The sequence below is a fragment of the Phaethon aethereus genome (genome assembly GCF_964289735.1).
Source record: "Phaethon aethereus genome assembly, chromosome: 3".
Classification (NCBI taxonomy): Eukaryota; Metazoa; Chordata; class Aves; order Phaethontiformes; family Phaethontidae; genus Phaethon; species Phaethon aethereus.
Window position 1 is genome coordinate 13,459,743 of NC_138576.1, and position 27,259 is coordinate 13,487,001.

The 27,259-nt window shown below is 38.4% G+C and overlaps 1 protein-coding gene across 1 annotated transcript; it reads left to right on the forward strand.

The window, feature by feature from the left end:
• Positions 1-788: 788 nt before the first annotated feature.
• CYRIA (CYFIP related Rac1 interactor A) lies at positions 789-20,349 on the forward strand (the record flags this gene model as incomplete). The annotated part of the gene is given in 12 exon segments (XM_081998661.1): positions 789-861; positions 1,050-1,061; positions 1,064-1,129; positions 11,391-11,512; positions 12,435-12,540; positions 13,558-13,694; positions 13,779-13,856; positions 14,131-14,247; positions 14,344-14,423; positions 16,077-16,203; positions 18,822-18,892; positions 20,286-20,349. Coding segments are annotated over 12 exon segments (1,050 nt in total). The 5' UTR covers positions 789-791.
• Positions 20,350-27,259: the final 6,910 nt, after the last annotated feature.

The following is a 27,259-nucleotide window of genomic DNA, read 5'->3' on the forward strand; positions in this document are numbered from 1 at the left end:
TTTAGAATAATGTATCTTCCTAAGGACTCTGCTGGTAAAAACTCTCTTTGGATTTCCTTCCTTCTTGTCTTCCATAGAGACTTCTCTTTTTGAGAATTGGTCACTTTTCCTTTTGGGAGTTTTCCATAATTTGAAATGCAAAGGCTTCCAAGATGATAAAAGATAGGAATAAAAGATAAAAAGATAGAGTTTGAGCATCTTCTTTTTTTCTTTTTCCTCCAAAATGCATACCTACGTTTTCAAAGGGTAAAAAGTGCAAGCTTTTTAACTTGCTTTCTGATAGATTTTTATAGTAATATTTAAAAAAACCTTACTGATTAGAAACAATTAGATTTTTTTTTCCTTAAATTGAGTTATTTTCATGAAATAATGTAGATTTATGCTCAAGAATCCAAACCAAGGATTAAGACCTCATTTTTTTAGTCTGGAATGGTATTCAGTAATCTTGAGTCCAGCAATTTAGAGGTTTTACAAATACAGATATAGTTGTGAGTTTGTTTCTGTTGCTAAGTAAATGAACTCATAAATATACATTTGTACTCTGTGATGTTATACTGATGTTTAAATTCCAGTTTGTTGAATGGAGTTATTTCTGTATTTATCCAGGGTCTTACTCTCTCTGTCCCCCTGCATAAATATCATGGAATGGACTATCAAAATGTTTCTCCTGGACCAGAACTTGCCAAAATGTTTAATATATGATGCAGACTGTGTTAAGCCCTTAGTTGTAGTGTTCTAAGTTTATGTATATAACTGTTTACAATTTTGTTGCATTTACTAGGTTTGCTGGGATGGGTAATCTTCTTAAGGTCCTTACCAGGGAAATTGAAAACTATCCACATTTTTTCCTGGATTTTGAAAGTAAGTTCAAACAATTGCAAGACAATGAGAGAATCCTTTTCCTGACTTAACAGCGAACTGAGGAAAAACTTTTAAAATCTGTTTGCTTGCAGTGTATATTTTCCAGCACAACCAATCTGTCCAAGTCCTTGTCTCTAAAATCATTTGTTCACTCAGGACTCCTTTTCTCTTCCTTTTCTATTTTTCAGGAACCAAATGGGAAATCTTTTAAAAGTTCTCACTTGCACAGAGCTTGATCAGGGGCCAAATTTTTTCCTTGACTTTGAAAGTGAGCAAAGCTTCTTGCCTGGCTTGCCCTTTTTGCTTATTATTTCCTAATAAACTGCATGCGCTTACACATCATAAAGCAATTAAAAAGGGATTTGCAAACAAATCAAATTACACTTCAGCTGAGTATTGTTTTTGATATTTATAAAATCATATAAAATTACTCTAAATTTATTCTGAGCGGAGAAGGGGGCAGAATGATAGATATGCAAGTAAAACCTTACCTTGAATTAGTTTCAAAACATTTATGAGCCATTGTTAAATCTCCATATGAATGAACTTGACCTCAGCTTTCTTCAACAAATCAAGGTTAAAAAAAAATTCTTTATGTTGCTTCCTTGAATGGATATATATATTGGAAATAAAACGCTGAAAAAATACACTCAGTGAAGGTGGCACTACTTTGCCTGGTTCAGTGAAGACTTAACTGGGATTGTTATAGTTTCTATAAAGTAGTGAAGTGGTCAAAGTGTATATGCTTGATTGCATCTCTCTTAATTGCATGGTTATCAGTTTGCAAAACAGTGTTTCGCATTCTAATTTCCTTGTCACGCCTATATCTGATTCAAAGCTATTTCACTTCTGCTGGTTACAGTTTCCCTGCATGTACTTCTAGACATTTTCTTGAAAACTGCTCATCAAATCCTTAAATATGGGTTTAATCTTACTCCACTACTTACGTGAAAAGTGAAACACTTTTTATTTAAAATGCTAACAGTGTGTGATGTTTTGTCTCCTAATATCTTTATTCTAAAAAAAAAAAAAGTTTTGAGAGAAGCCAGTGTTTTAAAAATAACTTGGTTTTGAAGCATGGTTTAAGAGAGAATTTCAGGTGATTAGACACATTTTATCACCTTGAAATACTTTTCTTGAATCATTTATTCCTCAATTTTCTGCAAAAACATTACTGACGGATATGAGACTGTAGATGTGTGTGTACTCTGAAGCACTGGTTCAAGAATTCATCTAAACACATACTTTTAAATCTCATTAAATTGTTCAAACATGCTTTCTTGGATGAGAGCTAGAGTGTATGACTATAACTTTGCACATATCTTAATCTTCTCATCTAGATCTTGTTTGCCTCATTATGAAGAATCACTTTTAAATGATGAAAAAAGTTCATTGGTTGGTTTGGGTTTAGGAGAAGGTACTGCCAGCCGTGTATCCCTTTTTCTCTTCTGTCTATACCATTTGAGAATTTCAGTGTAAACCTGGGATGTCAAACCTTTATCCAAACCACCACGGAATTTTTTTTCTATCAAACTTTCGAGGGCTTCGGCAGCGCTCTGTGCCTTTGCCAAGCTATTACAAAGGTTTTCAGCTGCTCTGAGCTTCCAGGTTTAATCAGCCCAATCGTGTCCTGGATGGTAAGAAAGTACTCCTGACCCAGGCTGCAGACTGGGCAGGGAGCAGGTGGTCTGGCAGTGGGAAGCCTTGGCAGAGCCGAGATGGTGGTGAGAGGGGAAAATACCTGCTTTGTTGCCTTGGCAGTGAAGGTTGGTTTTTTTTCCAAAAGTGCTTTGCCAAAGAACTGAACGGGGTGAAGCACCCTCTCCCATGGGAGGTGACCAGTGGTTAGTGCAAGCACATGGGCACACTAGTCAGGCACATCTACCTAGAGAGGAACAAAACTATCATCTCCAAATTTCAGTGAGTTTGACGCTCCCGAGCGACAGGTTAAAATGTTTTACTTGTGAAATAAAGTCCTGGAGGTTTTTATGGCATGAAATCTGTATCATGTTAAAGGAATGTGACTGAAGACGCCTATAGTTGTGTGCTTTGGTCTCCTTTAATTAAGCCATCGTACCGTGTAAACCTCTTTAGTTAGTGGACATAGATTAGAGCCTGCTTAGATGCTCACTGGACTTGTGACTTTCTGTGGGCTTAGTTTTCTGTTGGAGTTCATGCATGAAAATGGTCACTAGTTGGCCATTCAGAGGATGAGGGGTATATTGAGTTTATGTGTTTACTGTATCTCATTGTTTGCATCAGAATATTGCTTTCTAATTTTTGTGCACTTTTTGATTAGCCGTAAACTGAAATCTCACCAGCATCACTTCTGAAATGTTTGCATATTTTTTGGATACTCTTGCCCTGTTTGATTTTTTTTTTGCTGCTCTGCATTTGGTATGTATTGTACCTGAAAGGAGGATGTGTGACATACTTCTTCCTGCTATGCGTACAACGTGCCACACAAATACTGCTTAAAAAACCAGAAACAGACTTTTTCATCATACGCAGTAGTAGAAATACAATCTGTCTCCATGCCACAAAAATCAGAGGCTTTATGGGCTGATGTTGGTCATAAGTAATACAAATGTTTATATAAGGAAAGTGGAAAAGAACATTAAGGTGTTAAATTCATTTGACAGTGGATTTAATCTGTGCTGCTCCAAAGGGGTCATCCCATGGGTGATGCTTTGCCATGTAGTCTCACATCCTTACGCTAGAATTGAAATGTACAAACACGTGATTGTACCCATCGTGAATGAGAGTGTGGTGGCTTGACCTTGGCTGGGCGCCATGTGCCCACTGAGTCGCTCCATCGCTCCCCTTCTTGGCTGGACAGAGGGAGAAAAGTACAACGAAAGGCTCCTGAGTCGAGACAAGGACAGGAAGAGATTGCTCACCAGTTAACGTCACAGGCAAAGCAGACTGACTTGGGGAAATTAAATTAAATTTTTTGCCAATCAAATCAGAGTAGGGTAATGAGAACTAAAACCAAATCTTAAAACACCTTCCCCCCACCCCTCCCTTCTTCCCGTGCTCAACTTCGCTCCCGATTTCTCTCCCTCCTCCCCCCGAGCGGCGCAGGGGGACGGGGAATGGGGGTTGTGGTCAGTTCATCACACCTGGTCTCTGCCGCTCCTTCCTCCTCAGGGGGAGACTCCTCACCCTCTGCCCTGCACCAGCCTGGGGTCCCTCCCACAGGAGACAGTCCTCCACCAACTTCTCCAGCGTGGGTCCTTCCCACGGGCTGCAGTTCTTCACCAGCTGCTCCAGCCTGAGTCCCCCCACGGGTGCCATCCTTCAGGGACAGTTGGCTCCAGCCTGGGTCCCTCCACGGGTGCCGTCCTTCAGGAACAGGCTGCTCCAGCCTGGGTCCCCCCACGGGTGCCGTCCTTCAGGGACAGTCGGCTCCAGCCTGGGTCCCTCCACGGGGTCACAAGTGCTGCCAGCAAACCTGCTCCAGCCGGGGCTTCTCTCTCTCCCCACGGGGCCACAGGCCCTGCCAGGAGCTGGCCCCAGCGCGGGCTGCCCACGGGGTCACGGCCTCCTTCGGGCATCCCCCTGCTCTGGCGTGGGGCCCTCCCCGGGTGCGGGTGGAGATCTGCTCCCCCGTGGAGCTCCATGGCCGCAGGGGCACAGCCGGCCTCCCCAGGGGCTTCCCCAGGGGCTGCCGGGGACCCTCTGCTCCGGCGCCTGGAGCCCTCCTGCCCCTCCTGCTGCTCTGGGCTGGGGGCTGCAGGGCTGTTCTCCCCCATGGTCTCACTCCTCTCTCCGGCTGCAGTTGCTGTTGCTGTTTTTCCCCCTTCTTAACTCCATTCCCCAGAGGTGCTGCCACCGTGGCTGATGGGCTCGGCCTTGGCCGGCGGCGGGTCCCTCTTGGAGCTGCTGGCGTTGGCTCTGTCGGACATGGGGGAAGCTTCTGGCAGCTGCTCTCAGAAGCCGGCCCTGCAGCCCCTGCTGTCTGTCTGTACACAGATACCTATGTGGGAAAATGAACTTGCTGAGCAGTACCTGTTCAAAGCAAACCCCACCAAACCACCACTTTACCTCTCTCCCGCACCCACTGAATACTGTTCCCGCCAGATCAGGGCGATGCGGGTGGCGGCGCGGCCGGGAGAGCCCCAGCAGCGGCACATGAGTGGGGACAGAAACGCAGGAGAGGGAGGGTGGCGAGCAGCTGTATGGATTTAGGTATCTCAGGTCAGTCTTGAAACTGCACAGTAGGGTCAGTGTAGTAGAGTTTTATTTTATTGTTTTCCCTTTATTATCCTTAATTAATACACATTCTATAGGAAATGTGTTGTAAGGTTGAGTTGTTCTGTGCAACAGAAATTAATTTATTTTCCCGTGAATTATTGTTCTCCAGGGCAGAATTCTATATTTTGTTGAAAATTGTGAGGAGGACGTACTTTGTATTGCATCCTTTGAAAAATAACATTATGAAGCTTTTTTGTGTGGTTTTTTTTTTAAGTGTACTTAATTCTTAAGTTGCTTTTCATCAGTTGCATTCTTACTTTTAAGTATTTTTTACCAACTTGTTCTTGTCATAGTTAGCATTAGTCCCCCCAATACACCTCTTCTATGCAATTCTTGAGGTCTTGAAAAATGGACAGGAACAGGAACACTTAGAAAAATTGTTTTCTCACCTAATTCAAAGTTGTTGTTATCAAATTCTGCCTTGTAGTGTATTTGAAAATGGGAAAGAATAATGAAAGAAAAAGAAATTAGTATGTTTCAAAATGTAACCTTCCATTTTTTTCTTTAAATAACTATTTTAATATCTCCTCAGAAAATTTTAGGCTGGAAAAAAAAATGTTTAAAATAATCTCTTCCCTGCCCCCCAGTTCCTGCAGCTGTCTCTATCATCAGTTGCAATTCTTACGACACCTTTTCCTGACATAATTCCAAACTGGGAACCAAGTTTCATAACTCCACGGTCATATTGAAATAGCCTGAATCCAGCATCGATTTCAGTTCATGTTGTAGAGCAGCAGCAGTTCTCTGTGCTCTCTGGTAATCATTTTAGAGTTAGGCAGCCACTCTGGATCTGTGCAAGGAGAAGTAATTTGTAGATCCATTCAGTCCAGCCTTGAAAGCTGGAAACTGTGGTAACCGCAGCGAGTGATACGGAGAACAGTGTTCTATGGAGGTGAAAAAGCCTTTTCTTTGAGGTGAAATGCAAACTATACGTATTCAGCCAAATTACTCTGTTTTTAAGGTGTACTGAAAGGTTTCTGTAAAGAAAAAGGATCTCTTCATTCCCAGAAAGTGAACCGTATTGCTGTTTTACACTTCTGTCTCGGTGTGGGTATTCTTATTCAAACTGTTACACATTGGAATTGATTATACATCACTTACTTTGCCTTAATTCCTTCTTAGCTCTCAACTCAAAAATAGTGTTAGAAAGAGCAAATGCATGTAAGCCTGGAGAGTCTGTGGATTTCAGGATTTCACAAACCCATAGGGTGAATTCGCTTCAAATTGATTTTGTCAGTTTAAGAACTGTTTTGTTCTTTAGATGTTGACCTTGTTTAAATTAGTCACAGGTAAATGAATTCTGGGTATTTGAGGCTCTTCCTATAGCAGGTTATGCGTGCTGTTTTTTGCAGAAAATCTATTGTCAAATTACTGTGGCACGTGAAGGGCTTTTTCTCAGGCAAAGTAAAGAAATACTGCTACATGAATTCTTGGAAATAATTTGAAGGTTGAGGTAAGAACAATTTGTTTTGAACTTGAAAGATGAAAGCTTGTAGACTGTTGGGAAGAGATGTCCTTAAGTGACACCTTCAGTCCTATCCTTTCCTCCTTTTATAAGACCAAACTTAACCTTAGAAGGTTCCCCTTTTTCTTAAATGTTAGCTAGGTCGTTACCTGACCTTAATGTAATTCCACCCCCTCAAGGTTCAAGGGGACATGCACAAAGTCTCCTCAGAGCCTTTAGGCCTTGTGGCTTCTGCTGAGTGCAGTCACAACACCTCACGTTCTGACACTCCAGAGCAATGTCACAGAATCATAGAATCACCTAGGTTGGAAAAAGCTTTTAAGATCATCAGGTCCAGCCATTAACCTAGCGCTGCCAAGTCCACCACTAAACCATGTCCCTAAACACCACAGCTACATTTTTTAGGATTTCCCTCTGCCATCTCCAGAAAGATTCATGAAATTTTCAGTTATCGTTGTTCAAGTATGATTAAGATTGTCTATTATTAGAACATATCTGGCAGCAGAGCAGCTGCTCACTTTTTGTGTAATGCAATATTAATTAATACCCTCGCTCCACAGGCGACGAGGCTGGAGATGTGATCTGTATCCAGCCTGTGGGAGATTAAACTCCTGTCTCCTGTGCTGCCGAGAGTGCCCTAAGCAAGACGCTGTGGCTCGGTCGGTGAGAGGCTGTGCGTTCCGCGTACGCCGCGGCGCGGAAGCCTGGCACTGACATCCTTGGCACGGCACCGTGCCCATAGCAAGTACTAACAATGTAGGGAGCTTCACTTTGGTCTGGCTAGTTTAGAAAGGACAAAATTTAAAAATCCAGTGTAGACTGGAATTGTGGTTTGTATCATGGATAGGGGATAGGGTACTGTTTCTATATAATGCCATTCTTCTTAATGTATGGAGTATAGCAGGTTCTGATACCTTCTGAAATGCTTTATTTACTGTAGTTGTAATGCCTTTTATTTTTTCAAGGCCATAAACTAGCTTTTTGCCTAACTGTGTCCCAGACTGGAATGGCAAAAATCATTGTCAACAATCATTGTCAGGTGGCAAACCTGAAGTAGGACTTTAGCATGATACTGTAAAATATATACACACACACACTGCTCTCCAACTTGCTGTCAGTGGCTGGTGGAATTCTTGGCCACGTTCAGCAGTAGACAGGACAAGAAAAGCTAAAGCAGAGCCTGTAAGGCATCTTCTTGTACTCACTATTCTTCTGCTAGGCTGTTGAGACCAGGTGATTATGATGTTTTTGACAAATATAATTCCACATTCAATGAGATGCAAGCACTAGCCAGCTTCAGTGGGAATCCTCTTTTGCCATCAGTTTGTCTGAGGGTGGAATAAAGTTCTGTGCTTTTCGTCTGTGTTTCAGATACAGAAAGGGTGTACGGGTTGGAAGCGCATCTTTTAGTACTGTCTTGTTATCTCTTCATTAAAATTAATTATTGAGATGTTGTTATACTTCATAAAAATTGATTACAGAGTTATTGTTATACTTGATTTTTTATTGGTAAAGGCTTCATATCCATTCTTTTTACATTTAATCTTGTCCTATTAGTACTAATGTCTTACCCACATAGCAGTTTCTATGCTTTTTCTAATGTACACTTGGTGAAGAATAAAGTAGTTATGTTGCGCTGTTAGGGGATTTTTTAAACAAACGACAGGTACTTTTCTAAGAAAAAAAGTATGATTCCACTCTTGCACTGCCTCATGCATCTGCAATATTTAATGCATCCACGAATGGATTGTACTTGATCTAGCTTTCCCCTCTTTTTAATGAAGTCTGAAGCCCCATCCAAAACATGGAATAGGCCGTGTATAAAGATGAAAGAGAGCATTTAGTCATAGAATGGATCGATTATCATATCCTGGTTATTTCTGATAGAGCCAATGGAATTGCATTTCTCTCCAGAACTAAAATTTTTCCTTATTAAATGAAAATTTGCCAGTAGAATCCATATATGGAAGAGTCAAGCCTGGCCTGACTCTTGAATTAATTTGCTAGAGGATTCATTTAGTTTATGGAAACACTGGGCAAAGGGAGGTGAAAGGGTTTCCTCTTTCGTCTTATTAAAGACAGCATACTCTGGATGCATGGGTACTGTAAAAACTCAGTCTTGAAATGCAGTAAGCCCGGTGATAGTCAGTGGCTACAGTTCTATTTATAAATGGGCTCAAACTGCTGAAGCGCGTGCTGGTTCTCTGGCGGTATGGGGATGAGAGGTGGGCACTGCCAAGCAGCGATTCCATGCTGTGATTCAGGAATGGCATTTTTTTTATTCAGAACAGAGAAACAAGCTTTTGTATTGTTGGAATACAAAACCAATTTAAAAAGCCCAAATTTGTCATGAAGAAGTCTATTCCTTTTAATTGTTGTTGCTATTGTTGACAGCAAGATGAAATCTTTTTTCAAAGTGATTGATTACAGGTATTTTAGCTGACCATTTTTGGCAAGCTCTTCATTTAAAATCCCTTTTGAAATATGGCCGTGGTCTTATCAGAACATCTGCTTGCATAACATACACTTCATAAATAAAGTTGCATGTTCTTTTTAAAAAGCCTGAATCATCTTCCCTACCTTTATTTTTAAGCTAAACACTTTCAGCATAAATATAAACCGCTTCTGCAAGCTAAGCCTGTTGCTCTGTAGCCTTTGCAGCCCTCTGCCTCTCCCTTCCCTTTCTTTCCCTCTTCCACCCACGTACCTTCCTCCTACTCCTACTTCCCCAGGTGCTGGGATACTACAGAAAGCCCAGCGGGATTCCAATATTTACCCTTCCCCCAACTTCCAAAAGACAAATGGGGAGAATTTGAAAAAGACTAACAATAAAGGGTGTTACTAAAGGACATTTTTAAATCCCAAAGTTCTAAGCAGTCTATAGTGTTTAAATTTCTGTTGAGGAATAATATTTTTCAAAGCAAATAAATTACAAAAATTGACATACAAGTACCTTGTTAACCAACCCATGCTTCTGGTGACCTGAACATGCAGATTTTACACTCGTGAACTGTACTAATAAATTACTTATTCTCTTTTGTGTCTTAATATTTACTGGAAATTTTATTTTAATTAACTTTCATTTAACTATTATAATATAGATAATTGATTTATAGGTGACTCGTACCTTCCCTCTACTTGGTTGTTTTATGGTATGTTACTGTTTAGCAAGGTTACCACTTTCTTCATTAAACTCAAAAGCATTTACTGTTTTGTTCCCTTCTTTATCACAGGGTGACAGACCTGTTACGGGGTGTACCTGAGATTTCTTGCAGCTTGGGGAAAGAACCAGTCAGTGACACTGTAAACTTAATGTGACCGATAGTTCAGTTCAACAGCCGTGTCCCAGCTGAGGTTTTCCTGTTTGGGGTAGTTTTTCACTTCAGTGCTACTTTCCCTCGCTTTTTGGAGGGTGGTGGAATTTTTTTAGTTTCATGAAGTATTTTGGATATAAAATGCAACTGAATAAGCTCAGCTTATTTTTAGTTTTACTCATTCTGTCTTTTAAACAAGATTAGGGAAAACTTCGAGAATAAAAGGAATGTCAAATCAGTATTGTTTCATGTGCCCAGCCTCATGGCACTCATGGTGACATGTGAGTATAGAAAAGATTTTAAGTTTTAGTTGCTTTAGAGCTAAAGACACATAAGTCTCAGCCATTTGAATCTGATTGGTGCAAGGGCCATAGATGACATATTTAAACAAATTATGCTAACCTGAAATGTCACGGAGAAAGGCTTTGATGCCTGCTCTTGCAAATTGAACCGGTTCATTTGTTTCTAATGCAGGGTGGGTAAATGAATCCCATACTGATATATGGGTGGAAAATTGCGTCTCATTTCCTAAGAGAGTGAATTTTTTCTTCCATAAAGATCAAAACTCTATCTTTACAAGCAAATACAAAATTAAGAAGAAAAGCTGTCTCCCTGTAGAAATCTGCTGGGACATTATGATTGTTTCTACAAATACTGACTGTAATTCTATACATAGGTCATCCAGTCTTTAGTTAGTGCCAGTCATCTTTAAGTTTTAAAGAAGATCTCTACCTTGTCTAACATATCGATGTTTTAGGGATAACATCACTCCCTGGTGTTACGATGCTGTGAAAATCCCATCAGGTGGGATTTGAATAGGAAAATTGATCTACTTGCAAACGTCATTTCTCTGAAAATTAAAGGTCTACAGGGCACTCCTATCCTGAAAACAAACTGATCATTGGTGGAACTGGATTTATTTTAGTAACAGGAATGATTTCTGAAACGTGTAAGAAAAATGTTTATTTTTAACAGTACTGTATCTGTGGTTTACAAAAGGATAAGTAAATTACCCTGGTTAGGGAAGCCCGGAGGAAAGTTAGTGTGGTGTAATATGCCATTGCTCCATCCACTGAAAAGCCTGATTTTATCCCCAAGCTGCAAGAAAAGTGAACAGTCCTTTGTGATTGAGCTGTGGAGCTTATGAAAGAGAGGGACATTTTTACTAAAGGACTGATGCATTATCCAATTTTCTAATAATACTGCTTTATGATACTGCTTCACTTTAAAGTGCTACATTTTGAGAAAAGGCATTACGAGCCAGAGCATACAAAAACTGTACTCCTTTTCCTTCCTTGCTATAGAAAGCAAAAGCTTGGATGCTTGTTAGCAGAATAACAGTGCAGCATAATTGTGTATTTTAAAAAAACACATCACAATGGAGTTACACATATTCAAGCTGGATATAATGTTGTCAGGTAGAACTGAGTAATCTTGCCATTTGTATTGCAGCTACCTTTTGACTTTGTGTATTTTGCTTTTCTGTTTCTTAGATGCACAGCCCACAGATGGAGAAAGGGAGGTATGGAATCAGATCAGTGCAGTTTTACAGGACTCGGAAAGTATGCTTGCAGACCTTCAGGCTTACAAAGGAGCTGGACAAGAAATTAGAGATGTATGTTGAAATTAGTGACAGTTCTTTGGAAGCAAAATCAAGCAAAGCTCAATATGTTCCTTGCTTCTGTTCTGTATCTAAGTACTTTCTATGAAATTATATTAAAATCTTCATGAAAATTAGAAAATATGTTACAGATTATGTGTAACGTTGAATATAAAACCCTAATATGAAAACATTAAATGATGGCTGTTGGAACTTCTTTTAGGTTTAATATTAGTAATTAGTAATTGTTTTTCACTTTGAGAAACACCATTTCATATATCTCTACCTGGTAGAAGTCAAAATTGAGGACATGGAAGAAATATAGCTCAGATGTCAGAAATACATTATAAAAAAAGTTGAAAATACTTACTGTTCTGTGTAAGTGAAATAATGAACCACAGTAAATGATAACCTTACATCCACTTTACAGGCATCTTATTCCATGAAACTGGTCCCAAAGTACAATTCTGAACTGTAACTTAAAATTTTTTATCGGCTGACCAAACCTTTTCCTGCATCAGCTTCACGGTTACTGTTAACATGAGCTGTTGGTTACTAAAAGAACCTGAATATGTTGAAGACTTCAAAAGCATCAAAACCTTTTAAAAAAAGGCAATTTCTGCAACCAGTAGTTATACAAAAGGTTTTACCTGATGCATCTACAATGCTCCCCAAAGAATATGTTAAAACATATTTCTGTATGTCAGTGGTGCATTAGAATGAATAATTTTAAATCAGTGTGTTACAGGGGGAGAGGGAAGGTGGGAAACACGGTATTTTTTTTTACTTACTAATTTCCTATTCCTGTACAATGGAATATCTCGTAATTGTTCCATGATTTACAATACTTACTTTCTAAAGTAGTAGAAAACTTCCAAACCACCTTTGGCTTGTTACTCATATATCACAGTTCCTTACAGTAATATTTTCATTTCAGGCAATACAAAATCCCAATGATATCCAGTTGCAAGAAAAAGCATGGAATTCAGTATGTCCTCTGGTTGTAAGGCTGAAGCGATTTTATGAGTTTTCACTCAGATTAGGTGAGCCCTGTTTTAGTATGTCTGTTTATTAGGATACTTTATATATAAAGAAATAGGAAGTTTATTTTTCTGCAGACTTTTAAGGGGTTGTTATTCTTTCTGTTTGATATCAACAGATATTTAACTGCAACTACACTTCTCAAGGCATATTTTTAATCTTAATTTAATTTCAAAATTATCGTAGGTTGTTAGTTTGTCACTTAAAATAAATCTGTGTTCTCTAAATAGAGTACAGGCAAAGAACATGATAAAACTTCTGAACTTCACAGGTCCATATTGTACTAATGTAAATTTTTTTTTGTAATTTGGATCCTTCAGAGTTTTAAAAGGAATGTAAACCAATAATATTTGAGATTTCTTAAAAACAAGGATAACAGGGGAGGAGGGTATCAATAAACTCTCTCACAGGGTGAAAATCCAAAATTGAGCATGTCTTACACTGCTTTTGTCATTCCTGATGTAATTACTCCTTGAATTAGGATTTTGGAAGTGTGCAAAAATTTATGTATAAAGTGGAAGAGCTCCCAACGCAAGGGAATTCTTCTACAACATCTTGCTTACTAAGTCTTTCACTTTTTGAGTTCTGCTAGTAATTATAGCCACAGGAGCTGAATTACATTGCTATCAGTGCCTAAGAGTACGCTTTTAGTAACAGATGCCAGAATAATCTCTATACTGAGCTGATGGCTAATTGGGGAAGATGAAAGAGAAAGAGCCGAGTATCTGAACGCAAGAAAAATGCTTGCTCTAGAATTTTCGATAGGGAACCCAGATAAAGGGTGATAAAAAGGGAAAAGAGCTCAGTGGTACAAAATGGAGAGAAAAATGGCAGAGAGCCTGAAGAGGCAGGTGTCTTTGACTAATGTTTCTCACCTTAGAATAGTAGAAAAAGCGTTTCTGTTAGGGCCCTGCTTGTTCGAGGGTTCCTTCCTTTCAAACAAAGTATATTTAGGTACTTACTTAAAACTTTGTCGTAATGTGAACTGAATAGAATTTGTGCTTCTAATTTTTATTCAGAGAAAGCTCTGCAGAGTTTGTTGGAATCCTTGACGTGCCCACCTTACACTCCAACTCAGCACCTGGAACGAGAGCAGGCTCTAGCAAAAGAGTTTGCAGAAATCTTACATTTTACTCTTCGTTTTGATGAACTTAAGGTTGATAAAATTTTATAATATATACTGATTTTTTCCATGTGTTTTGATCCAAAACTGATTATTTCCTGTTTGTCTTCCCCTAAGATGAGGAACCCAGCAATTCAGAATGACTTCAGTTATTATAGGAGGACAATAAGTCGCAACAGAATAAACAACATGCATGTAAGTAAATAAAATCTGATTTGCTGTTCACACTGAGGTATTTTTCAGTGTGCATTTATACCATTTGTGGTAATGTTTTTTCTTTTGATTTGCTAGCTGTCATGTTCTCTCCTTCACACCCAGAGTTAACCAGCAGCCCGGATGAAGTGATGAAGAGTAGAACTATTCATGCAACAATCTGCTTGCTGACATGAGCATGTACTGTATCTTTTTCTTGCTGCCGGCAAGATTTTAGAAGAGTTTTACTGACTATTTTTTCTCATGTTTTCATCAGCTAGACATTGAGAATGAAGTAAACAATGAAATGGCCAATAGGATGTCCCTGTTTTATGCAGAAGCCACACCAATGCTGAAAACACTCAGTAATGCAACTACACATTTTGTATCAGAAGTAGGTAATGGGGGAGAAAAGGTCTAACACAGACATTCTTGATTTTAATTTTACAAGATGGTTTACTGAACATTGGCTGTTTTTCTACCCTCCTAGAACAAAACATTGCCAATTGAAAATACAACGGACTGTCTAAGTACTATGGCTAGTGTATGTAAAGTCATGTTGGAAACACCGTAAGTTTTACCTTAAATCTTGTTTTTCGTGTATAAGAGATTTTGTATTGTATTTTAAGTAGCCACCTGTGATAAACACAGTTTTTTCCAAATGAATTCCTGTACGTTTGCCTTAGTTGTTACCACTTCTGTAAACAAAGCATGACCTGGTATTAGAAAGTCTTGCCACCTACTATCTCTTGTTTGCCCATACTGCTCAATTACTAGCACACAGAGGGGCAACATTTTGTCTCTTCCAGGTGGTGCTTTTGCAAATGATACACAGGGACTATGCAGACATCTTACTGTGTATATGAGAAGGTTCAGCTATATGGAAACTGTACAATTGTGTTTGTAACCACTTAGCGTAGATCTAGCCAGTGGAGTTGCTATTGTTTAACTATGCATTTAGTTGAGTATTTTTAGGTTACATGTGTCTCTGAGTGGAAAACACATACAAGGTAGTCTTGAATCATTTTGAAGTCTTTGAATTGTTTGTACATGGTGCCATGTACAGGGTAGAATTCCTAAGGTTATCGTGTGTGTTTATGAAAATTCTGGAGAAGTGTATGTAGGTGATGGGACTCATCTCTCAATCCCAGGACATCATAGAAGCAGTAATTGAAAAGTAGCTTTAGGTGTTGGATCAATTCTTGGCAAAAGTAGAGAAACAAAGTTGTGAGTCATCTGCCAGAAAATTATTTAGTTCAAATTGTGGGATAACCAAGCATTTTCACATGAAGATGTCTGTAGCCTTTAAGTCTTTTCATGTTCGATGCTGTGTAAGAATAGAAGTTGAAGATACTGTAAAATGAGAGGTAGTATAGTACAAATTTTAGTATTTTTAATGATCAATTCAAGTGAAAAAGGTTTTATATTGAAAATCAATCAATGACAGTAGACAAATCTCTGTATTATCTACACAAAATAATATTTGTTAGAAAAATTGTGATAATTTCTGTTTTTCAGGATTTCTGTTTTTCTCTACTGTAATTCTTTTTTCACTTCCCAATGATGGTTTCAGGGATTAGAGCCGATGGGGGCTGTCTTAACTGTTCCATCCATGTTCTTACTTTGGAATTGAAAAGTCAAAGAAAAACTCTTTGGAATTAGTTCAGTCCAGTCCAACCTAGTAGGCCACCATATTTTAGATCCTTCAGTGATTCTGTGTTGTTGAAGTTGCCTGTGGACTTAGAAGAGAAAGAGAGAGAGAGAGAGCAATGACCTAGGTCAAGCCCTGAATTTACTAGCTGCTGAAATTAGATACCACTTAAATGTTAATATTTCAAAGTAGGAATTTAAGCAAAAAGAGTAGCATTCCTTTGAGGTCCTGATAGGTTGTGGTTCTAAGATTAAACAGAAGTACAATCAGTCTCCACCATATTTCATGAACTATGGAAGTCCTGTGAAGTCATCATCATAGACATTTTGATGAAGTGAGGATCTGAACTGTGGAGGGGTATTAGAAGGGATTTACGTATCTCTCTTTGCTTTCTAACCATCCTTCTAAATTAACAAGGACTTATGCAATTCAAAGATCTTCAAAATATTGCTAAGATGCATCTTCAACCATAAAATACAATTTTAGTTCAGATTTCAAACACTTATAGTCTAGTTTGCAGAATTGTCCAGTAGAAAGTCAAGACTGTTTATTTCTTTTGTTCTGTTTTGCAGAGAGTACAGGAGTAGATTCACCAGTGAAGAGACCCTTATGTTCTGCATGCGAGTAATGGTGGGAGTTATCATTCTGTATGATCACGTTCATCCTGTGGGAGCTTTCTCAAAGACATCAAAGATTGATGTAAGAGTGACTTTTCTTCAATACTCTGTAGATTTGAGAATACTAGGCTGCAGCTTTTTTTTTCAGCACAAGCTTATGACTTTGTATAAATCATTTTAATTACTTTTGAATGGCAAAATTTAGAATTTATCTTCACCTGCATACTTCAATGTGTCAGCTTGTTTGAAATTAAAATAAGGATCATTCTTTTTTCCTTGTATTTTCTTCCAGACACTGATACTCATTTGTCTTTGTTAGCTCTGCTTTCCTGCCAACAGTATGGTTATACTAAAATAATTTTGTATTGCTGCTGCCCTGGAATAAGTTTTATGCTCATAATTTTTTATTAATCATGTAATTTATTTATGCTGAAATGCTCATCTTCGATAGTAGCTCTGTTGTAAATAAGCAGATATTTGACATTGTCTCTGCCTCAGTTCTGAAGTAGCAGAACTGAAATGTTACTGTTGTAATGTTGATAATGAGCCTTCAGTTTTAGCTTTGGCATGACCGGTCACAGGGAAATCAACCTTACTTTTTTAATTTGAGATATTGCAAACACACAGAAAAAAGTACTTTTACTTCTGCTACATGTTTTTACAAACATAAATCTCATGCGCCACGTCTTTCAGCAGAAATAAGCTGTTATTCATGAAAAAAGATGCTAAGTCTTTCCCTTTACAAGAGAGTCTACTTCAAAAGAAAAGAAGAAATATGTGTCTGTTATAGCGCTCCATGACAGTGAGTCTTAGTTAGCTTTCTTCATCTGCAGATACCAGTATTTTACCACATCTCCTCTTTGACTCTGTTTTACACAGAGAAAGATAAGTCACAAAGAGGTGAATTGATTTGCTCAAGGTCATGCAGCAGATAGAGGCTGGGAATTGAATGCAGACTTCCTGACTTCTGATTCAGTCTCTTGCCTGCGGAGGCTACACACGTAAAATTTTGATAGGACCAAGTATGCAGTGTTTGTACTTTGTTTCTCACATTTGTTGTAAAGCCCTGTAATCTTACAAGATAGTTAGCTAGATGTAAATGGAAGGCAGGAGATGTACGACTCTGTTTTTAAAAATCTGTACAGTCCCAAATCTTAATTCACTTAATTAGTTCAGTGATTCTTCTCTAATTAAAAATCTTAAAATATTTCAGATTATGAGTTTGTTCTACTGTGAAAAACAATTTTTTTCTCCAAACTAGTCACTTCTTGGGAGCTATTTCAAGAAAATCAGGAACAGTGGAACACATTACCCTTTCCTTACACTTTCAAGGCTGGAGACTGTATTTCAAGCTGTTAGTTACAGGCACCTAGCTTAGACGTCCTAACAGCTTCTCTTTTTTGGCTGTTTTAAGAATTCTGATTCTAAATAAAATGGAAATGAATGGTTTGAATTTTTATAGCCTTTGAGTTTGTCTGGTCTGATGGGGCATGTAAACCTGCACTGAGTGATGTGCCTATAGTCTTGAGTTCTTCTAATTCAGGAGAAATAGCTGTGTTACTTAAAAATACGTGCTGCCACATCTGATCAACTATTTGCATAGCTAGTTTTATCTTCCAGGTAGAAATAAGTCAACTGAGCAGTGATCAGTAATTGTTAGGCTGGTCATTGTGCGGGAAGCTGTCACATTTTCCACGTAATTTTTAACAGCAAGTAGATGGACCCTAACTTCAGTTAAGTATTTCATCATCCACATTCATAATAAGGCAGAGTTGCTCCTTAGCTACAAAGAAAATGCTGGCATATAGATTTAGCACTCTAATGTGACTTGAGAAGGTTCAAATCTTGATTCTGCCATGTCTTCATCTGTTACTTTAAATAAAATGGAACTAATATAGACTAATTTCTGGGTAGCTATTAGATGTCTTTATAACAATGGGAAGAAATAGGTACTTCTGGAGCATGATTCGCTATATCTGAAAGTATATTCCAAATAGGTTAGAGAAATTTCTTATTTCTCTAATTGAAAACTATTTCTCTTAGTTCTAGTTGACTAAATAGGGAGTCTGTATACTGGGTCAAATGAGTTCTACCTCTGCTTTCTCTACTACAGTTCCTCTTTTGTAAATTTGAACAGAGTTTTAGCCTGGTTTTTACAGTCTCCATGAAGATCTTTTTTCAGTGTGGTGTTTAAAATCAACATCATCAACTTCCTATCTCAGGTTAAGTTTATAACTACTAATTATGAAACAAATCCTAAGTTATCACCAGCTAGGTTTACAACTGAAAACTCAATACTGAAAATTACTTCCATGTGTGCAATCATAAAAATAAAAGTCAAAGTTGAAACATCTCTTCTGATAGTTGCTAACAGCAATGACGTGGAACTCTCTTCCAGAATCTTTTTTTTAGCTTGTATCAGCTGTTCTTGATATTTTTTTATGTTGGTTAAAATGTATATACTTGATATATAATTTACAACCTACAAATGCTTATTAAAGTAGTTGTTGTTTTCTCAAAAGTTAGGTTTTTAACTTAGGATCATTTTTCGTAAGTTATAATAAATTTATTGTGTCATATAAAGCAGCATTAACACTCAGTAGGAAAAAAAACCTGCCTGTCTTTGGTGAAATTATTCCTTGTTTTCAGCTAGTGCAATTCATATATTATTGTTCAATAGTGGCATGCTTCTGTTCCCAGATGAAGGGATGCATAAAAGTTTTAAAGGAACAACCACCTGACACTGTGGAAGGACTTCTGAATGCTCTCAGGTATGTGTGGAATAATTGTGTCATTCAGACTTAAAAAATTCCTCTTGTATTTTTTTTTTCCTCCAAATCTCTTTTTATTTAAGACTTTTCACCTTAGAAGCTTGATTTCTTAAGAAAATTGTCCTTTCAGGTTTACCTTCATCACCTGGGGTTTTCTTAAGTAATACTCATTTCATTCAATTTCATTTCACTTTGATAAGCAATGACTATTAATATTGGAAGTAATTTTCTTTAGAGATACTTAAGTTTCATTTTATCACCTACAACTTAGCCATCTAAAAGGTAAACAATACCTCAAAGGTAAGCAGTATACCTAAGCTAAGTTTTGTTATATAAAACACCCTAGCAACTAGAACATTTTAGAAGGAAAGAGTAGAACTTCTGTTTCTCAAACTCTTGATACTTCCCTTCTCTCTTTCCCTGTGATTTAATAAGACTTTAATTTTGCTAAATGATACAACATGAAGAAAACAGCAACCTAAATCCCAACCCTGTAGCCAAGTGTTTAAGGTGCTGTCTTGGGAAGCAAGACACTTCTCTGAAGCTTCTCTTGGGTCTGACACTTCTCTGAAGCTGAGAGGGGAGTCCTAGTATCAAGTTTTTCAGAGCTGTATTAGATTCTAGCTGTTGAATGCTTACATAGAGTGCAAATTGCAGCCATAACAACCTCCACATTTGCTTATCATGTCTTTTGAATTGGAATTGATGTAGAGTGAAATCCTACAGGTATCAGGTGTGTTTTGAGCTTATGTGATGATTGATCACCCTACGAACATATGCAGTGGAGAATGTTTGGTCTTAAATGCTAAAAAACATGCTAAAGCTCTTCAGTCCTCCCAAGATATTCCCAAAAGCATAATTCAGCACCAAACAAACTCTGCTGGTTACAAAATCTAAAAAAATAGAAAACCCTCTCTGTGATGGTACATTGTAAGATGTAAAGGTACAGGACATTTAAGAAAGCTGCTTAAAATTAGGCTTCTAGATTATGCCAAAATTCAATCTAGATTCCTAAATCCTTTTAGTATTTACCCTATTTCTTATGTCTTTCCGTGTTTTTTACTTCTTTTGGGGCTTTTAACTGGAAAGTAAGATACCATTTCAACCCAAAATTGTGAGTGTGTCATAGATGGATGGCAAACAGTATTTAGCCAGGGTTTAGCCACAATTCTCCACCTCTTAGCAGGGGATAATTTATTGCAAGGGGTATTTAGAAGATAAAGAGCAGCAGACTATTAACAGTTAAATTTCAGTGATCAGTGACTAGAGGAACATGTAAATTCCTCCTTTGTGTAATTGAACTGCACTGATTTCAAAAACAGGCACTGAAGTTTTCAGACTTTTTTAACCCCTGTTCATTTTATAAAATACTGTTTTAATTTGTAACTTCTAGGTTCACTACAAAACACCTGAACGATGAATCTACTTCAAAACAAATTCGAGCTATGCTGCAGTAGTATCCTGAGACAAGTAGATGTTTGTACTGATTACAGAAGATGTGTATGTTTACATAATTTAATACAGTTTGATGTTAATACTTGTGTGTATTTACATAACCATTTTCTTCACATTGCTAAAATACATGAATTGGTTCATAACCTGACTGACTTTATATAGTGCAGCCTAAGTTTTTAGCTGGCCTTTATCTTTTGACTTTTAAAATACTTTTTTACTTCGATATTTCAGTTACAGCAGTTTATCTGTGCATTTTAATCCTTAAACACCTTCCCTATCAGAAAAGTAAGTAGTAGTGGAGACAAAATGGAAATCAAATAAACTGAAATGTCAAAGATACCACGGAAAAAGAACTTTAAAGGAGGAGATAGTTAATATCAGAGAAAGTGACATTCATTGGATATGTTTTAAGAACATGTGCACAATTTTGTAGTCAGTTTTAGGATCTCAACAAACTTGTATGAATAGGAGAATGCCTGAATGTTCATCACTCTCATAAAATATGTTGTCTTTCCTGTAGTAAGTGGAGATCCACCTGATTTTAAGGATTATGTGCTGTCCGACACCCAAAAATGCATTGCAAAGAGGTCATTTTACCTCTTTTATTAAGTATGAACTGTACCTTTCAACCACCGAGGAAATTAATATCCTTCTTCAGATTCAATAGAAATAAACAGAAAATGTGTTTTAAGACCATTGCTAGATTTTGAAAATTCTATATAATTTTATCAGATTTAAAAAGAAAAGAGAAAATACTAATGCTTTGACTTAACTAGCAAGCGTTTGTCAGTGTAAATATGTCATTCTCTCTCAGACAGCTCTACCCGGTAAGTAATTTTTTTTACTGATATAAACTGGTATAAAGAGAACACTCTTCTGTAGCAGCAAACTTCCCTAGTGTCAAATTGGCCTTATCAGACTAGGGATGATATAAGTATGTTTTAAAAGCTGAGCTGTTCTTAAGCACTCCATCAAGTTCCTTGATAGTATTATTCATTAGATGATTCAGAGTCAACGCAGAAATATATATGAGCTGACTGCTTTTCATTGATTTTTGAGATGTGATTGATGCTTCAAGGAGTTGAGTTCCTTACTGTGTTTGTTCCAAACTGGTGTTTGTTCTTACTTTCTAGTAACTTTTCCAGTGAATGGAATAGAAATACTTTGCCAAAAGCAGCAAAGTGCTCACGCTCTGTTAAGTGTGTCTTCTGAGTGGTCTGCAGATGCTGTACATATTCTTGCAGAGGTCACGTTCTGAAAATGTGTTCAATTTTGTGTACTTTGCTTGCATGTATGTGTGAAAACTCCAGTGCTTGTGCATAGATTCAGATTTGTATTCCCTTATTCCTGTGTATATAAATCAGGGCTTGTGCGCTCTTACTGGAATTTTCATGCATATCACTTCTAAAAACGTTACCTTAAGACTTTGAAGATGCATTTGATCTGCTGAAACTTGGCTGCGCTGTGACAAATTGAGTCATTGAACTCAGTCCTTAAACAGTATTAATATCATAAGATGTTTGGAGTAGGGGTTGCCTTAGAGTTTATTTCTGAGCAGAACGACCACTATGAGGTTTCTCAAGGCTGATCAGAACCCACAGGCACCAACGTTATCCATGTCATGATACTGGAGAGCACCAGAACTCCAGCATTCATGTCACACATCTGCAACTCTAGCAGCAGATCACTATGTTGTTGTCAGGAACAGGATTAGAAATGACGTTAGTTTGGTTTTTTTCTTTTTCTGGAAGCAGTGATCATAGTGCTTTTTCACAGTTAGTAAATAACTGTTTACAAGCTCCGTTCTTAATGGGGGGACATTTAAAAATGTATATTAGGGAAAATCCTGCTTTGTTCATAGTCACTTCCAGTTAGTTAAATCTAGGTGGATGACAGGTCATTCTGTTGAGCTTTGGTAACTGAAGTTAATACATGCTTACCTGCAATTATTTGTCAAACGATGAAGTCTTATCTTTAAGTAGCCCAGAGGAAAGCTATTTGTCACTTGTATAATAAAAATGTACACTTTAAAGCATTCTGTGAGTTGTCATGTGCTGTTTGCCGAAGTCACTGAATTTCTTTGCCTGCTTTGATGTTTTTGTACAGAAGTTTGTTTGAAATAATAAAAAGTTTGGTACAGTAAGCATTGGAACTGTCTGTATTTAGCGACAACATAAACAGGTTGAGAAATACCTCATTTAAAGTTTTGGATCTGAGATATAGTAGGCTCACCTTTATGAATCCAGTCTGTAGTGTGTTTAAAAATCATTTTATGTATGCCACAACAGTATAACCTCACATCACTTAAACAGTTCCTGGGTTTTTCTGACAATTCTTGGCTCTTGTCTGTCATCTTGACCAGGGGAAATTGTTGATACTGCTTTACAGAGTAGAGGGCATGAATCCCTTCTATGACTTTAAATCTTCACATTAGTCATCCTAGGCTGTGGTGCATCTAATGCACCTAATCTCCCGTTGCGTTTCTAATCAATAAGGTCACCAGAAGATGATTCATATAATCTTAAAATAAGTGCAAATGAATTGCTCTCAGAAGAAGAGCTATATAGACTAATGGTCAAAGTTCTTGATCTCCATTTTATCAGTGTTTCTTCTTATTTGGGCTCATCATTATGTAAGAATACATGTTTGTAGTATGATAAATATTTTAAGCCTCATAATGACAGCATTTCAGAATGCGCGTAAATGAGTGTGACTAGGTTGCCCTAAAAAAATTTGCTTGTTTTGTGGTGGGAGAAGATGTTATTTCTGAGTGGTATGGATTTGAAAAACTAGAATTTGCTTCTGCAAACAAATGAATAAGTTTGAAACATAATTTATTACTTCTAAGCTTTCTGCTGCTACTAAGTGGCTGTCACAAAGGATAGTTACTAAGATTATCTTCACTGCTATGTGATAGACCACATCACTTAGATAAATTATCTAATGTTTTCCGTGTCTACATGGAACAATGAAAAGTCTTCTCTATGTTGCTTTGTGTGTTGTATTTCAGCTAAATTTAAACTGGAAGTAAGAGGTAAGTAGTATATAAGACGATTTATGTTCTTACATTTATTCTGAATTAAACAAAGTAGGATATAAATTCTTCATATGAAATGATCTTTCTTCCCCCTCCCCCATTTATTTCTTGAGAAGTTTAATGGAATCAATATATTCCTACAAAAATACAGTGCCAGTTAGGTGGATGCACATTTGGGAAATACTGCATCATTTTTTCATGCCACATCTGGTTTTGGCCAAAACCAACACAGATTCTTGTCTGTCCAATTCTCAGTCTGTGAAGGTCCATCTGAATGGCAGGAGACCATCTGGTGTGCCAACAACTCCTCACAGTTCTGTGTCATCTGCAAAATTCCTGAGGGTGCATTCTGGCCCACCATCCCACCCACTCTGGGTCATTAATGAAGATGTTAAACAGTATTTGTCCCAGAATACACCAGTGGCCTCCGGATGGATTTTGTGCTGCTGATCATGACCCATATGAGCTTGGCAGTTCAGCCACTACTCAATATACCTCACTGTTTATCTCATCCGTATTTCATCAGTTTGTCTGTGAGGATGTTATGGGAGGCAGTGTCAAAAGCCTTGCTAAAGTGAAGAGGAACAAGCCTTCAGTGACATCAGCCAGCTCTCACAGTATTTGTGGTGCATCCCATCAGGTGCCATAGGTTTGTGTATGTCCAGTTTGTTTAAATGTTCCCTAACCCGATCCTGTGCCGCCAAGAGTAAGTCTTCCTTGCTCCAGACTTTCTCTGTGGTCTCAGAGGGCTGGGATTCCTGAAGGCAAATCCTACCATTAAAGGCTGAAGCAAAGGCGACACTGAATTCCTTGACCTTTTTTGTGTTGTCACCAGCTCCCATACCCCATTTAGCAGCAGGCATACATTCTCCATAGCTTTCCCGTTGCTGCTGATATACCTGTAGAAACCCTTTTTGTCAGCTGTCACATCCTTCAGAGATTTAACTTCAGAAGGGCTTTGGCTTTCCGAACCTCAACCATGCATGCTCAGCCAGTGTCTTCGTATTCTTCCTGCGTCTCTTGTCCCCGCTCCCAGTTCCCGCATACTGCCTCTTTATGTTTGAGTTTAGTCAGGAGCTCCCTGTCCATCCATGCAGGCCTCCTGCCATCTTTGCTTGGTTTTGTGCTTATCAGGAAGGACCATTCTTGAGCTTGGAGGAGGTTATCCTTAAAAACGAGGCAGCTCTTCTGGGCCCCTCTTCTCTTGCTGCAGGGCTGTATCCCATGCACTTGTTCCAACCAGATCTCCAAACAAGCCAAAGTAAAATTCCCAAATTAAATCTTTCCTGTAAATCATCTTGTGGCTCTGTAGTCAGGAATATGCTTTTAAAACTTCAGGTGTGCTGGGACTATTAGAAGTGCATGATTCTATGAATATCAAAAGTCAAGAAACATAAAATCTTGCATATCCAACAGTTTGTTAATAGTTGCGAATAGTTGGAAGAGGGGTCTTTGTTGCATTTTTTCTTCTTTAGAAAATAGGACACTAGTTACTGTTCTCTTACCTCAGATGAATTCTCGAATGCAAAATTACAGAATCTGTGAATTCATACAGTGAAGCAGATTAGATAATGCAGTGGAAGCCATTGAGCTGAAACAGTGACATGAATTTGATTTGCCAATAAGAGAATAAACCCATTTTCGTTAAAAAGCCAATATAGCAGATCTAGTGTTTTAACTTAGTATACTGTCTGTAATGCTTTCTGCTACAGACTAATAAAGGTGAATTCCTGACTGCCACATAATCCAAATTCTGCAAACACAGAATTCTTTCACACTGCTTTGAGACAAATGTAACTCAGTTGATTTCAATAGAGCTGTTTCTGATTGACATGCATGTAAACGATACCCTTTGTCTTTTCTCAGTTATGGCCTTTGACCTAAGTTGCTTATTACTGAGCAAATTGAGTCTTCTGCTAGTGCAGATCAATGATGTAACATGATAATCTTGCAGAGATCTCTTGCGCTTGACTGCTTTGAAATTAAAACTAAAATGAACAGTGCAGTAGGTGTTCTAGAAAATCAATAAGTATATAGTTAAAAAGTAGACCAACCGGGTGCTAATCCCTAGTTTAAGAGGAAAATATAGCATGATTTTTCAACAGATCTTAATTTGGGGTCCAGCTGGAATTCATATAACTCTGTTGTCTTGGATATTTGGGCTGTTGACAATTAAATATGTAGACTTGGGTATTAAGAACTTGACATACCTCTTGACATTTTAAAATTGCTAACAGAACTTAAAGGTTAGAATATTTCTACATGCCTTGGATCAAAATTGCTATTACAGCTCGTGATTGTTCTCATTCTGATTCTGCATCCACTTCAGTGAAGTCCTAGGGATTAAAGACATTTTCCATGTTTTTTAGTGGTGTGTCAAACAGCTGCTCTCTTATTGCCTTGAAAATTGTGGAAGAGTTTTTCTATCTTCTCTAGACACGCAAAAGAAGTTGGAAGAGGGCAGTGGAAGATGATCAACCTCAACTGGTTTAGATCTTCCATAATGAAAAGAGGACAAAGCGTGAGACTTGACATGGACGCAGTCACTGTGCGGTTCAGTGGTCCTGGTCCTGTTGGTTGTGTGACATGGCAATGTCTGAAGGTCAGATCATGTTAGAAGGACAGGGAACATGTGAAGGACTTTGACCAGGAAAGGATTCTACCCAAAATGGAGAAACATGTCTCTTTACAGACACGATTTTAGGATGCCATGGTAGGAGGAAGCTTAAAGGCTCTTGCTAACCTTACCTCCCTTTCCGTGGCAGCAGCACAGCACTGTGCACAGCCTCCAGTTGCTGCCTGAGGGCCCACTGCAGACTGTAACCTCTGTATCCTGGAAGGTAAAGCAGCGTGTGAGGGAATGTGAGGTGGCTCACCTTAGCTCACCTGTATGCAGACTCCATCTGCCTTCTGCTCTTGTAAACAGAGTCTTCCCAGTGAATTCAGACAGGTGGGTACTGAACCTCATTTTGGTAAAGTTTCTGAGAAGGTTATTGAAAAAAGTGATCTGACACTGTTTTTTCACCAGTATTAATACTTGACAATTTCAGATATGTTTCTAAATCGACTGCTATGTTTTTTATATGATTTTTAATTTTTTTTCTGCTAGAATTTTCTATGCAATTCCTATTTGTGTCTTTATAAACTCATAATAAAGAAATATCTGACAGTGAAATATGGCAATTCCATGATCTTTTGTGTTTGATTTAGTTTAAGGTGGTTAAAAAAAAGTTAAAATCAATTTCATGTCTTTTTTTTTTTTTATTGCACACAAGGCTGTGATTAATTATAGGCACTTTAACTATTAAACTCAGACTTAAATAGCGTGCAGCATCAGAGCTCAAAGGCTTTTTAACAGAAACCTTCCCAAACAAGATTCCTTACGGTGGACTTGTCAACTGTATGAGGTTTAACAAGGCCAAGTGCCGGGTCCTGCACTTTGGCCACAACAACCCCATGCAACGCTACAGGCTTGGGGAGGAGTGGCTGGAGAGCTGCCCGGCGGAAAGGGACCTGGGGGTGCTGGTTGACAGCCGGCTGAACATGAGCCGGCAGCGTGCCCAGGTGGCCAAGAAGGCCAACAGTGTCCTGGCCTGTATCAGGAATAGTGTGGCCAGCAGGAGCAGGGAAGTGATCGTGCCCCTGTACTCGGCACTGGTGAGGCCGCACCTCAAATCCTGTGTTCAGTTTTGGGCCCCTCACTACAAGAAGGATGCTGAGGTGCTGGAGCGTGTCCAGAGAAGGGCAATGAAGCTGGTGAGGGGTCTGGAGCACAAGTCTTACGAGGAGCAGCTGAGGGAACTGGGGTTGTTTAGTCTGGAGAAGAGGAGGCTGAGGGGAGACCTTATCGCTCTCTACAACTACCTGAAAGGGGG